The sequence below is a fragment of the Oryzias melastigma genome, linkage group LG22 (genome assembly GCF_002922805.2).
Source record: "Oryzias melastigma strain HK-1 linkage group LG22, ASM292280v2, whole genome shotgun sequence".
Classification (NCBI taxonomy): domain Eukaryota; kingdom Metazoa; phylum Chordata; class Actinopteri; order Beloniformes; family Adrianichthyidae; genus Oryzias; species Oryzias melastigma.
Window position 1 is genome coordinate 18,687,616 of NC_050533.1, and position 15,042 is coordinate 18,702,657.

Consider the following 15,042-nt stretch of genomic DNA (forward strand, 5'->3'; position numbering starts at 1 on the left):
TAGCAGATGTGGGGATACTACTGCCATCAATGTCATCTATACTACTGTACTGTACTGGATACTATGTCATCAACTAATGCTGTCGAACATTAAATACAAAACTGCTGTTTTCTTTATTTAACCTTCTTCCCATACCCAAGTTAAACATTTGATTGTTTATTTCTTGTTAGTGTTGATCTATTTTTAATTATTATTTTTACATTTTTATAATCAAAAGAAATATATGAATATTCATAATGTTAAAGAAGTGAATAACAGCTTCGTCAAGTTGCAAAAAAGACGTTTGGCTGCTCTAAATGAAAGAATTATTAATTTGAAGTAAAAAGAGGTAAAACTGAACCCTTTTCTCAGAGAGAAGCACCGTGGAACAGACGCCTTGATCAAAACCATTGTGGGATTTCAGCAGAGACTGTCAAACAGCTACGATCCCTTTTTATCATGCACTTGTTATCTGAATATCAAAGTGAGTGTGTTTCTCCTGAATGGCGTGCGCTGATCTACCTGTTGTTGCAGACTCCTGATATTGTGCGGTATCTGCTGTGACGGCTTTGTTCACACGTGTTCTGCTTTGTTGCAGTGGGACAGCCAGACAGCTCTGCGAGCAGCTGCACATCCTCCCAGGACAACAACTCTGGAGCAACAATGGAATAGATGAGCTGATTTTGACAAACTTCATGAGTATCTTTAATACTTAACAGAGAACGCCCTTGTTCTTTAGTTGACATCGGTTTATTTTAAATTAATCACTGTTTTAGACACTACGGTGGCCAAAAAAATAGTTTGATGAACCAATTAGAAATTTATCTGGAGGCTGATTTTAATAATGGAAAGCCAGCCTACCTGAAGCAGTGAGATTCCTTTCATATTTCTGTTTTGCTGTGTTCTTCAGGACCTGTAGGGCTGCTTGGAAAACCTCACCAGCTCGAGAAATCTCCTGGGTCTCAGGCTCAGCTTGCAAACGGAATTCTAACCCATGCTTGGAGAATGAGGCCGGGCTCCGTCTGTGCAGGGAAATCGATGATGAGGAAGGACAAATTTGGTTCCTTCTGTCCATGATTTGGGGAGCTGTGATTTAGTTAAGTGACCTAATTGCTTTCTGTAATGTGAGTTACCTTTGTCTGGAGCGCTGGAAGGCGTTGTCAACAATCTCAAGGCTTTCTCGAGAGGACTGAATCAGTAATTCTCTCACAGATGAGGCTGGAACAAAAACAGGGTCATCATAGGTTGAAAAGCTATTATTATTTATATTATATTTATAATATGGTTTAAAGTCCCGCTCCAATCATCTTTTGTAAAAGCGTTCCCAGCGGTCTTTTAATCATGATTCTGCCATTTTTGGACAAAATCAAAAAATTTTCTAGAACATCGTTTCTGCAGCGGTTTATTAGAAATTTACCTCTGAGTTGTGGACGGGATTGTCAACCCAGAGCAACCCCACCACCCTTCCCCTATTGCTGATAGCTCAGAGTACGGAGCTGGTGGTCTACCCGGCATATTTTCAATGTCACTGATACAACCTTTTTCAATCTACATTTTTTTGTCTGCTCCTGATTTATCCATCCATCCATCCATCCATCCATCCATCCATCTTCTTCGCCTTATCTGGGACCGGGTCGCGGGGGCAGCAGTCTAAGCTAAGATGCCCAGACTTCCCTCTCCCCTGCCACTTCCTCCAGCTCCTCTGGGGGGACCCCGAGGCTAGAAACATAGTCTCTCCAGCGTGTCCTGGGTTTTCCCCGGGGCCTCCGCCTACTGGGAAATGCCTGGAACACCTCTCCAGGGAGGCGTCCAGGAGGCATCTGTACCAGATGCCCAAGCCACCTCAACTGGCTCCTCTCAGTGTGGAGGAGAAGCGGCTCTACTCCGAGCTCTCTCCGGGTGACCGAGCTTCTCACCCTATCTCTAAGGGAGTGTCCAGCCACCCTACGGAGAAAACTCATTTCAGTAACTTGTAGTCAGGATCTCGTTCTTTCGGTCATGACCCAAAGTTAATGACCATAGATGAGTACTGGGACGAAGATCGACCAGTAAATTGAGAGCTTTGCTTTCTGGCTCAGCTCTCTTTTCACCACAAAGGACCGGTACAGCGACCGCATAATAGCGGACGCAGCTCTAATCCGCCTGTTGATCTCACGCTCCGATCTTCCCTCACTCGTGAACAAGACACCAACAGGCTGGCGACCCGTCCAGGGTGGACCCCGCCTTCGCCCGTCAGCAGTCGGGTTAGGCTCCGGCACCCCCGCGACCCCGAAAGGGAGAAAGCGGTCAGGAAAATGAATGACTGAATGAATAATTGCTAAAGATGCTTCAGCTAATATCTGAAAATGCTTAAGTTTTTAGCTCAAAATGCTTAAGCTCAAAGATGAAAATGCTTAAACTAATTGCTGAAAATGCTAGAGCTTATAGCTCAAAATGCTTAAGCTTATAGCTGAAAATGTTTAAACTTATAGCTAAAAATGCTTAAAGTTATAGCTGAAAATGCTTTAGCTTTTAGCTAAAAAATTATAAGCTTAAAGCTGAAAATGCTGAAGCTAATAGCTGAAAAGGCTGAAGCTTACAGCTCAAGATGCTGTAGCTAATAGTAATTTTCACCAGAGTGGGTCTGTTATTGACCATTGCAACAAAATATTACTATTAAGAGCATGTGACTGGTTTGCAATTTCTTATGTCATTAAAATTGCACTTTAGCCATCAGTATTCATATTTTAAGTACAACTTTGCATGAACTAAGATTTTCTTCATGTTTCTGTTTATTTTCCCTAAGTAGGATTTTTGATTGGAAAGTCCCTGTCGATGTATTTTATATCCTTTAATTTATCAGAAAACACACACACAAAACAAATTAGCATTTTATCCCACTCTTTTTGCTGCCATCATTATTTTTTTGGTCTCCCTCCTCCATGTTTTAGCCCTGCTCTTCTATGCTAAGTACTCTCAGCAAATCAATACTCATCAGAGGGATTTTAAAACTATTTGAGTTTAGGGTTAAATGGATTCACCTGCTGGGTTTTTCAGCTCGTAGCTGGCTCTATGGTCGTTTGCTCATTAACTGCCTGGACGTGTTCCCAGATCAGGGTTGATAAGCACGCAGCCAGAAAAACCTGCCTGGCCTTTGGCATTTAGCGTCCATGCAGCAAAGTAATACTGATGTAATTCTGTCACAAAGTAGTAATTTTTTTTTACTCAGGTCTGGTGATACAAAAATGACTTATACTAAAATGAAATTGCTCTTCTTTAAAAAAAAACACACACTTTTTCTAGCCTGTTTGAGTTTGTTTTACTCATTTTAAGCCTCACGAGTTAATCAACCAGTTATATTCTTTTTTTAATTTGTTCCAAATATGGCACTGCCCCTAGGTTATATTGTTTTGTTTAACAAGGAGCTGTATTTAGTTCCCTATTCTAAAGTGAGAGGGCTCTTGAAAAATCCCAGAGGGAGTGAGGGTCACAGAGAGGACAGAAAAGTGAAGATAATGACTTTAGATAAAAAAGGACAAAACTGGGAGAGGATGCATTGATTACAAAAAAATCACTTCCCAAATCTCTGTAAGGCGACAGTAAAACAATATGTGGTTTATACATTTTTGATTATAAAAAAAAAAATCATCCTGTATATTTTTAATGCTAAATTCCAGTCAGAAATCTAAAAGATTAGTAAAACTTTTCATGGAAATAGTCGAATCCAGAATGACAAGGGAAAATCAGCGATTTTATTTATTTATTTCTTTCTATGTAACCGTTGTGATATCCTAGATATGTTGATGTTGGGAATGGGGTCATCTAGACCCCACAAGACAGTGGTCTGAACTTTTTTTTCAACGATTTTAATTTTCCATGGTGTCCATGGCAGACATAAATCCGCCTTCGTCCACATTTGTCATGGGATGGATAACAGGTCAATGTAAGGCTTGGGTCATCTGGATTCCATGATATAGCACAAGGGTTAAAGGGTGTGTTTGGTCTCAACAGAAAAGAAGTCCAAACCCTCCTGAAAGATGCCGCCTGCCTTAAACTGCTCTTCAGCTGTTAACCAAAAAAATCACTAAACATTTGAAAGCAACATGAAGACTTGTTTTTTAATGCGAAATTCATTTTTGGGAAAACTCAGGCTTACAGGAAACAATACAAATATATATATATGTATATATATTCCTGAATTTATATATACCAATGCTAGTGTGTATATATATATATATATATATATATATATATATATATATATATATAAATATAGTTATTTCTCGCACTTGTGCAGCCTCACCTCACAGTGAGAGAAACCTTCTTTTTAAGAGACCGCGTTGGGAATTGAGCTGCCAGTCAATTGATTTCATACATCTCCTTTAACCCAACCTAGACATGTAATAAACTGAATGTATCATTCAGCAAGTCTGCATACTAGTATTACAGGCAGAGTCAAACTATGAAAACATTTTCTGAATAATATCCGGTGTGCCACAGATTTGTAGTGAGTATTGTGTACATTGTTTTTGTGGGGATTTGTTTTTCTTGTAATTAACTAATCTTGTATTGGCTAAGCTTGTAATGGGTTTTAGTGGTTTAATTTTAACACAATTAATGCTTTTTTCCTGAATTTCTTTTTTTTTTCTAAGTTACAATATTGCAGCAAAAAGTTTGTCCCTTTTAACCGTTGAAGTTAATTTACAAAAAACTTACAGAATTTTTAGAGTGTGTTTTTCTATAGTTTACCCATGCATTCCAGAAAATGTGAAAGCACAGTAGTTTCAATTTCTTTAGACACATTTAAGTATTTTTTCCCTCCAAATTCAGCTATGATTTGAACTACTCACAAAAAAGCTGCTTATAATATCTCAACGATTTGTGGTTCATTTAGTTTTTGAAATTATGTATATCAAAAGAAAATCACGCCTAAAAAAAGTCAGTTTGCTTCAGTAAAAGTCGCTTGTTAAAAAAAAAAGTGGATACTTACAATTCAAAGCTGCTTTTGTGGTTAAGAAAGATTCCCCCAAAGTACTGACCAATGATACAGAGAAGAATACCAGCAAACAAAGCATTTTAAAGAACTGTGATGGGTATAGACTACAGAGAAAAACAACTCACTGTTTGTGGTAGAAACTCATTAAAGCCAGTCTTTATATACTCCCACAATGCAGAGGGTCCACTGGTGAAGTTTAATAATGCAAGTCACTGTCGACTGACTCAGAGTCAAAGTTTCTCTTGACTGCGGGCGACTGAATCTGCTTTTTTTTGCAGCCTGTTGTTAAGTTTTAAGCTCAGAGTAAAAATAATATCTTACATCGACCTTTTTAGATTATTTCTACTAAATATGTAGATTTTTAAACATACAAACTTTGTTTCCAAGGACACCAAAGGGGCCAGCTGTACGAGTCACGGTCACTGACAGTCGAGCAGGGTACTTGAAAGACATGCTTGATATGGTGCTGATGCAATGTCATGATAATGTGTGTGCTGTGGGTTCAGAAGTGGGCTGAAGATCCTCTCTAGCCGTCACGGTGGCTGCTTTATCCTCTAAAACAAAACGGTTTGAGCTCACGCCTCTTAAGGTGAATTTGCACTCCTGCAGAATAAAAAAAACTAGCAAAGCACTGAGTATAAACTTCATTTCACAATCCTTACATTTTGTTTAAATCATTGTTTGAGTTATAGTAAAAGTTGAAATATTTTTTTTTTGTTTTGATTTTAGACTACTTTCCTCGCTATGACTTTTGGTTTACAGCAATTATTTTACTACTTTTTTGATAACTTACCCAAAAAACACAAATTTTAATAAGATAATTTTTGACATCTGCTATAACATTTTGGTTTCTGTGTTCTTGTTTAGAGTCATCCAAAAGGTTTTTCTAATACAAAATTAACTTTAAAAAGTTTTAATTTAGTGCTGGAAGCTTAAATCTGTAGCTAATTACTCTTAGCCTCTATTCGAAACAAATTCCAAAAACTGTAACTGTTGTTTAAAATTCAAAGCAAACAGAAGAAAGTATACGGTTATTGTGTTCCATAAAATTCTATCACCCACAGAGTAACAAGTCACGGTTTAAGACTCTCCATCAAACGAACAACTTCAGATGGGACAATTCTTAAAGTTAAATCACAAAGAATCCATATTTTTCAAAATTTTTAGAGCTTCAAATGTTGAAAAAATATAGGGAATTCATAAAAATCTGATCGAGTAAAGGCCAAAAATCACTGTGACCTTGAGTCTCTCAGAACACTGACAAACTGCAAAGAAATATTTTCTAAAGTACCAACGAAAATTCAAGCAGACCTTGGAAGATTACTCCACTCACCGTCTCCCGTCCCAGATTTGTTGCCTGAAAAAGCCTTATTTTAGAAGAAATCTTTGACATCAATAAAGTTCAGATATACTGTAATTCTTGAGATAACCTCAGGTGGACAGTCAGGGATCTGGTGTTAGCTCTGGTCATGTTTCATGTCAGACTTATCTAAAGCAGAGGTCAGGTTCCTCATGTCAAAGAGGTGAAAGACCAACCAAGTTGTTATTAAAACAGAGCATCGATCTCAGTGACATCAGTGACCCACAGAATCTGTGTGGATGGAATTGTATTCATTTGAAGAGACATTCGACCACATCCCTGCAAATGTATACATTTTTAATCTCTGCAGTTTTTATTATCAAATCACAAAATTATGTTTTGTTTTTAATCAGATTCCACAATAAGTTTCCAATATTTTATGAAAAAGTTTTTACGATTCATGTGTCTTTTTTGTGAGAAGAGTTTTGACCCTTAGTGGTGGGAAATTCTCCGGCTGTCCTCTATGTGTTGATTGACTATCGGATCTTTAATAATGATCAGGTTTACACAGTTGCACAACAATGTAAGCTTTCATGCTAGTTTCCATCGTAGAGTTTAAGCATGTTAGGATGTACAACGTGAAAACCTGTCCTCATAAGATTATTTAAAGATTAAAGGATATAGGTATTGAGCAGTTGTGCTAAAACAACTGGTCATTACTTACATTTAAATGTAAATTTCTGTGCTTCAGAGCACACCCACGTGAAGAAAAATGCTTCTCCTCCACGGCACAACACAGAAACTCCTCGTGATGGTAGCGCTCTGTATCCCTCCGCTTGGAGGTGTTGGCACTACAAATACCCCAACAAATGTAGGGGTAGGGGGAAGGGAAGAATTCGGATTGGTCCTAAAATGTAATTAAAAAATATGGTTTAATTTGATTTAAAGCTGCTGTTATCCCCTCTGTACAAACAAATACTACATTTTTTATCGGTGTGGCCAACAAACACACCTGTGACCTTTTGTGTAATAAGTCCATTTAACATTAGTGAAATAATTCAAATGGTCTTTTTCTGTTGTGGAGATCGTGTCATGATTTTGCGAGGCTTCGAGGACCCAAACGCTGGAACCCGGAAAGGACAAACACGTCGAGGACTGAAGGTAAGAGTTTATTGCTTGGAGGTGGAAGATGATCGGGAGCTGCTGGATAATCCAAAGGAGGCGACAGGCAGGAGCGGTGGAGATGAAGGGAGAGATCCGGAGATGGTCAGCAGAGTCTGTGGTTGTGAGGCAGTGGACGAGCGGATGATCCGGAGATGTCGGTACTCGTGGTGGCTGGTTTCTAGGGACGAGAGACAGTGCATGAACAGAGGGCTGAGGCTGAGAGAAAACAGGAATTACTGATTTTTTTCAGGTAGACTGCCAGGTACTGTACCCAAGGGTAGGCAACGATCTGGCGATGAATGGTGGAGATGCCGGGGTTATATGCTGGGGCAGAGCTGCTGTGGTGATGAGTTGAGTGCCGACACCTGGTGGAACACCCAGGGCCGCTCCCAGGCTGCATGCACGAGGGGGGGCAGCCCGGGCGAACCATGACAGATCGCTACATTTGAAGTTATCCACAGTTTTTTAGTCTCAGTGGCAGAAATGTTCAGAGTGAGCTCAACTATTGTTTATAAAAGGGCAAAAAAAGAAGTTCTTAACAATCCTATATCTCAAATTTATTATTTTTTTCTTATCATAGAATGTTTTTAATTAGTTTTTTTTATGCATCAAAAAATGTTGGTCAAAGAGTCAACACTAATTAACTGGGGTATTTTTAGTGAAATACATCACAAAAGTCATAAAGTTTGAACTAAAAACAACCAAATGTTAGTATCCAAAAACCAGTGGGTCCATCATAAAAGCCTTTAAAGGACTTCTGGTGTTGCAATAAATCCAGGATGAGCAGAAAAGCAGGATAGAATAGAAATAGAAGGATTTGGGATGCAGCTGAAGACAGAAAGTATGAATCAAATCTCCTGCTTATGAGAAACTGGTGAGATTCATAATGTGTAATCTTTCAACAATACCAGAAAATAAAACAATACCACTGCATACACACCCAAAGCTTTTTTTTATTTATATAATACTACATTTTCTGTTTGGCTTTCTTGCAGAGAGAAAACATAACAGAAGTTCTATATTAGATTCATAAATAACTTCAGCTGAAAGTCTCTGATCTCTGGCCATCCTTTTAGTTATGCCGTTATAGGCTAAGTCTGCTTAGAGACCTCCCATGATGCACTGGGCACCTTTTATCACTTTGAACCCTGAGCTCTGCCTGTCTATGTAAATATCATTATTTCTGTCCCTGACTGTGTTTCTGACATGTTTTGCCATATGTTTCTGTTTTTCATTCAGCTTCCCAAAGCAGTCAGAGCTTCTTTCTTCTTTCCAGAAGTCCAGTTCTGCTGGAGCTCCTTTTCCTGTCTCAGTTTATTTTCCATCACATCACCTGCAGCCACATTTCTGCTTAAAATGCCAAGTTTAAAGTATTGCCACATACTGTAGTATTGAGTATTAAGGAGTGTGTGCTGAGCAAATATACTATTTTGCTCGGCAAAGTACAAAAATATACTAACGTATTATTTTGAGCATAAATATTTTTATAAACAGTCAATTGTGTTGAACAACAACCATACAGAAGGGAGATTGCTAAGCTATATTGTAAAAAATAAAAAAATAAAAAAATGTAATAAGAACTAGATGTTTACAGTTCAGCAGGTTAGTAACACTTGTGAATTCAATATAAATAAAAAACATTTTCATTTTTTATCAGTTATTTTGTAGATACAAGGACAAAGTTTATTGAGCATTGTGTCTTATTACAATGTAGGAGGCTGGAGGACTCAAACCACTGAAAAGAAATGCAGCTTGGGTCTCTCCACCAAGAGATAGTTTAACAAAAAAAAAAAAAAAACGGAAAGCTGATGTGTTACTCTGCTGCAATAAAGAAAAAAAAAACGATATAACCCTTTGACACCGGAGCTCCAGTGTTTATGTTTTTTGATTTACTGTAAGTTTTCAACCTCTAGCACAATCAACGTAATTCCAGTAGAAGAAAAATCTACTGGAATTATGTTGATTGTGTTGACGGTTGAAAAGTTATAGAATGTTAAAGATTTTGAGTTTAAGGGTCACCCGTGACGCCTCAGGTGTTAAAGGGTTAAAGACCCACTGCAAGAAAAGGATGTTTTTAACAAGTTCTTGTGGCATTTTTCTCATGATAGAGAAAATAAAGCTTAAAAACGCATTTCTTAGTATCTTATATTCAAATTGTTGTGAACCAGGAATAAACACAAAAATGACATTGGGAGAAGCTTGTTGTTGTGATGTAGAAAGTTCTACGGCGAGCCACATGCTCCCTGTTCTGTTCCATTCTGATGCAGACAACAACATCCACATAGATCTTTGTTTTCCTCTTCCAAGCTGGAATCTTGCTTAAGACTGTCGACTTGAAAGCTCCAATATTTCTCGCCAATGTTATTGCACTGCTCATATTAGGTTGGGTTTATGATGGGTTAAAAACTAGATGGATGATGGGAACTCCACTGCACCCACAATTTGGAGGCGAATTTCAAATAAACTCCAACCGCTCTGCAGAAACTATGTCCTAGAAAACAACAGATTATTCAAAAATGTCATAATCATAATTAAAAGACCACTAGGAAAGATTTTACAATAGATCAAAAGATGATTGGAGTTAAAGTCCCCCTATGACAATCATTTTTTTAATGAAAAAAAACAAAAACATTCCCAGTATAGTGTTTTAATTATGATTATGAAGTTTTTAACCAAAATCCCACAACTTAAATGTCTCAAAAAGCCATACTTCATGGTGATTTGAAGCCTCTGTATCCAAAATCTCCTCTGAGGGGGTGTGGCTTTTGGGGCAGAGCTGAGTAGCTCCGCCCCTCCAACACCTCAGCTAGACACGATTGACAGAGATTTAAAAGGAGAAATACTCAAAAATGCCAAAGCAAAATCATTTCTTATTACATTTGTTCTCTTTCATAAGAAAAACAAATTCATATTAAAAACTCAAAAACAGGATTTTCATCAGATGGGGACTCTGAACACACAGGTAGAAGTATCATGGTTGGGTTCATTCTGCTGCCATAAACTTGTGGTTTTATTCTTCTTTATAAGTGTAAATAACAATTGAACCTACATGGATGAAACAGGTTTAGAAGGGAATGAGTTAGGAATAAAGGGACGGACAAGATATTAACAGTGAAGCAGAAACACACAGCATACAGCAATGACTCTTCAACAGACTTGTGCACGAGAAACCATTTATAAAAATGATAACTCAACACTAAAAACTGATTTAATGACAGTAAAGTGAGAGGATGATGTGTGCTGAACCACAGAGAATTTATTGTTGAAAGTGTAATTCTTCTTGTGTTGCTACAAATGACCCAACGTGAAATGAGGTCAGTGAATCTACCTGGCATATATGCTACCGCCTTTTCCCCTTTGTTTGTGGTTTCTTTTACAGACAAGAGAAAATGAAATAAATCACAAGATCAGAGAAATGAACTTCATGTTTTTAATGTACAAAGGTAAGTTGGAAGGAAACAAAATGCGATCATTTGTAAAATTTGAGCTCTGTTCTGATAAGAGGGACTGGGTAGTTTGTTAGTTAAAATATTTTTACTAGAATCAAATAGTAGAAAAATGATTTTTTAATTATTTCATCACATTAAAGGTTTGACATTTAAACACCATACTGGATTATTTTAAGAGAAAATCAATGAAAGTAAACAAATAAATATTTTTGAACAGTACAGTAAAACTAGGAATCTTCATAGTGACCTTTGTGCCAAAGTTGAAATAAAACCCTTTTGCTTTAATGGAATATACTTACATATACAGGCGTTAACAAATTCTGCTGTTGATAGAAAAATAGCGAGGACAAGAAATACATATCAGGTTTGTGCATAAATACAGCAAAATGTTCTTTTTCTCCAGTACATCTCAGGGCAAGGACAGGTCTTCTTAGCTGTTCATACAGTTTCCAGAAAAGCTTTGACTGCACACAAACAGAGGGTCCATTGAGGCCACTTTGGCAGCAATAAAAGAATGGATGCAGTGGAGGACGGCTGTCAGGTTTGCAAACTCCAGTTCCTGAAAAGTAAAAGCAAACAGAGATGATTAGCAAATATTACCTTGTAGTTTAAAAGAAAAAAAAACTATGGGGTGCAGGAAGAATATCAGGGGGCGAGTCTGGTGTGCTGAGACTTTGGGGAGTCATTTCTCTCTAAGGCCTTAAAATACTTAAAAGAAACGAAGCGATCGTCATATCATTTCATCTACCCATAGACTGATCTTCTTCTTAGATATGGTTGAGATATCTTACAAGTCCTGACACAATCATCTACATTTACCAGGCTAGGGACAGGCACAAGCAGGATACCCGTGAGACAGATTGGATCTTTTTGATCTTTTTTTTCTTTTTCTGCCCATTTGTTTCCATATGTCCAGCTATCCTTACATTAGCCTGTATCGGGAAAATCTTTTAATAATAATCATATAAACCCAAACATGGAGACATGATTACCGATGTTTTTGTAGAATTCTTCAAAATAACTAAACTTGATATCTCAACATCATCTGTGTCTCCCATACATTCTAAATGAGATATCCACAGACACTGTTCCTTATAGCCATTATCCTAAAACCATTAGCTGGTAGCTCCTCCCACATGCAGGTGCAGCGTCAAGCTCAGGCAAGTGGAGAGCAGCGAATTATCCGAGGAGAAAAGAGGAGAATTTGTCGTGTGAATCGCGTTCGGTGTGAATGCACCTTTGCTGTTTCATCTTCAGGGATTTTTCAGAATCAAATCCCTTCTGGAGGCTTGAATTTTTGCAGCTAAACTGCACATAAACTAGCATAATAAAACATTACCTTCATTTCTATTTGTTTGCTTTCAGCATTCTTGAACAGAAGCTTTACTCTGGTTTTCCCATCATCAGAGGAGCCTTTTAGTTGAGAGAACTTGTATCGCCACAGGATGCTCTGCAAAAAAAAAAAATGTAAACACAGCTCAGGGGGCTTCAGAAAATACTATAATATTCAACCGTGAAGCTTTAACTTAGAAAAAAACCCTTTAAGATTAACAACATACAGTTTACTGTTCAGGATGACTTCAAGCAGTGAGTGATTTATTAACAAAGAATTTTTCTGAAACAGTGCTGTGTCATCCTCGCAGTGATTCACTGCAGAGCTGACAGAGAACTTAGAGGCTGCCAAAAAGAAAGAAAAAAAGAAAAGAAAAGCTACAAACACAATGAGAGCCAAAACAAGTTAATGCTGCATCAATACTGGAAAAAACAACCCTTCACTGCAGCGCAAGAACTTTTAGAAGTAAGAAAGGAACTCCAAAGTTTACCGATGACGAGGCTTCTGAGCAGGTGAAGCCTGACCCGAAATCTATGGTGAAGCACAGCACAGTCCCCTGGCTGCTGCACATGTAGCTTTTGGACTGATGAGACAAAAAGGACAGAAAAAAACACATTGATGAAGAACTTTGTTTCATAACGTTGTTTCGCTAAGACTTTTTAACACTAGAGATGTCTCTGGAGTTCTCATCTAAATAATATGGTTTTTGACGTGCTGGAACTCCTCAGTCATCTACACAATCAATGTGAATCAGCTGATCCTGTCGTAGAGAAAAGCGGTTTATCATATCGCCTTTGCATCGATATGCAACATATTACTAACTTAAGAAATGTTGCAGAAAGCCACAACAAAATCAACTGATTTAAGTCGATTGTGTAATAACTTTACTGTCCCGAGTGCTCCAATTACCACGACCACCACTGTCACTTTCACCTTCCAAGCTTTCTCCAGTTTCTCATGTTCCTTCTTCATGATGTTACTATTGTCTGGTCCTGCCACATTCACCACAACTGCTTTCCTCTGCTCTTTATCCACCACTACAATGTCTGGTTGGTTCGCCATTACCATCCTGTCTCTTTGTATCTGGAATACGGGTGTGTATGGGTGAGAATCTGATGATATGATGCGTATCACGACACACGTGTAACAATATGATACGTTTCCCAAGAAAGTAACAGACACAATATTTCACCTTTTTTTAAAGATTATGACGTAGAAAAAGACTTTATCTGAATATTAATACACTGTTAGAAGAACCAACTTGCAACAGATTTTTGGTTCAGTTCTCATCCAGGTCTCATTTTGCTATGTAGCAACAGCTACGAGGCTCATGAGTTCAGATTTATCACAAGATGGTTCTCACGAGATCTTGTTGTTAGCTGCTGTGTTGCTCAGTGTGCTGTGCTACCAACTAGCGGTCAGGTGTTTTGGTGGAAAAAAAAGTAATACACTCAACTACTTGTTTGATTATACATAATTAATTAAATGTCATCTTGGCTGCATTTTAAATCTATACAAGTTTGGCCAAATGAAGTATTGCAATATTTCACTGAATTTATATTTTCTTTCATCCTTTGCTCTCACATTCTCTACCAAATTTGAAGCCATTTCCAATTTTGATTTTGAGGTTTTCAGTCCATATTCTGCGCGTTTCTGTATTTCTGCCACTAGTTGTGGTGCTCCATGTATGCTTTCCCTGTCAATATCTTACATCCTGCAGTTATGTGGTGTAATGGTGACCAGACTGGTCATAATAGCGCTGAACAAGAAGGAAAACAAGGCCGTAGTGACAGATATAGCAATCTTAACTGATGGCAACATCAGAGAGAAGCAAGACAAGAAGATTAAAAAATATCAGGAGACAAGAAAAGAGATGAATAAAATAGGGGAGGTTAAGGAAACATTGGTCCCTATGGTAATTGGTACATTCAGGGCTGTGACCCCAAAGTGAGGGACGAGCTCCAGCCGATTCCAGGAACAACATCAGAGTTCTCTGACCATATAAAGATAAATATATGGACATGAACACAAGCAGCCATGGCTTTAAACATGAAAATATTCAAAAACTTTGCTAAAATAACTTTTACAATTGCAAATGTTTTGGTGTTCATGTGTTGTTGTTTTTCTCCACTGGACCAAAACAAAAGAACAAAGAAGAAAAGTCAAACCTGACAACTTGTAAACAAGAATTACTTTTTAAGCCTGTGCTGCTCCTGTGATTTTTATTAAGGGCACAACAATGTCAGCTCACACTTTTTATTGCCATCTGACTGAAAAGGTGCGCTATGGTTGGAGATCCTGGAGAATTCTTTGTAAACCCTGGAGACGGAGGTGGAAGAAAATCCCAGTAGATCAGCAGTTTCTGAAATACTCGGACCAGCCCGTCAAGCTCCAACAACCATGCTGCGTTCAAAGTCACTTAAATCACCGTTCTTTCCCATTCTGATGCTTGGCTCGACCATGTCCACATGCCGAAATGCATTGAGTTCCTGCCTTGTGATTGGCTGATTAGAAATTTGTGTTAACGAGCAGCTGGACAGGTGTACCTGTTCTAGGAAAATATGTGTTGCTAATCCCTCAGTTGTGCCTGTAAGGCACGAAGACTCAGAGCTGAAGAGAAACCCACAGGAGATGGTTCACTAACTCTTTCCCTGATTGGAGCAGAGGCAGACCAGAGATGACAGCTGTCACTGTAGCTGCAGTCATTGCAGTGCTTTACTTGGTAAAGCCTCTAAAGAGCATGTGTGTGTGTGTGTGTGGGGGGGTGTGTGTGTGTGTGTGCGTGCGATAGTACTAAAACTCTCTAAGGACTAAACTAAATATTTCTCAATTGCTGAAGTCC

General features: G+C 38.2%; 2 protein-coding genes across 2 annotated transcripts in view; both read right to left on the minus strand.

Annotated features, from left to right (window-relative positions):
• tpo (thyroid peroxidase) overlaps positions 1-5,091 on the minus strand; it is a gene marked incomplete in the record, with an annotated part of 37,300 nt that extends 32,209 nt beyond the window's left edge. The window contains 4 exon segments of the mRNA XM_036210000.1: positions 502-631; positions 841-1,001; positions 1,113-1,197; positions 4,949-5,091. Of these exon segments, the coding sequence (XP_036065893.1) occupies positions 502-631; positions 841-1,001; positions 1,113-1,197; positions 4,949-5,033 (461 nt within the window).
• A 5,743-nt stretch (positions 5,092-10,834) lies between these two features.
• Positions 10,835-15,042, minus strand: part of sntg2 (syntrophin, gamma 2) — a 110,453-nt gene continuing 106,245 nt past the window's right edge. Inside the window, exons 15-17 of the mRNA XM_024269542.2 lie at positions 12,691-12,783; positions 12,207-12,317; positions 10,835-11,426 (exon numbers count right to left, since the gene is read on the minus strand). Coding sequence (XP_024125310.1) covers positions 11,298-11,426; positions 12,207-12,317; positions 12,691-12,783 — 333 coding nt within the window. The 3' untranslated portion in view covers positions 10,835-11,297. The remainder of the gene's footprint in view (positions 11,427-12,206; positions 12,318-12,690; positions 12,784-15,042) is intronic.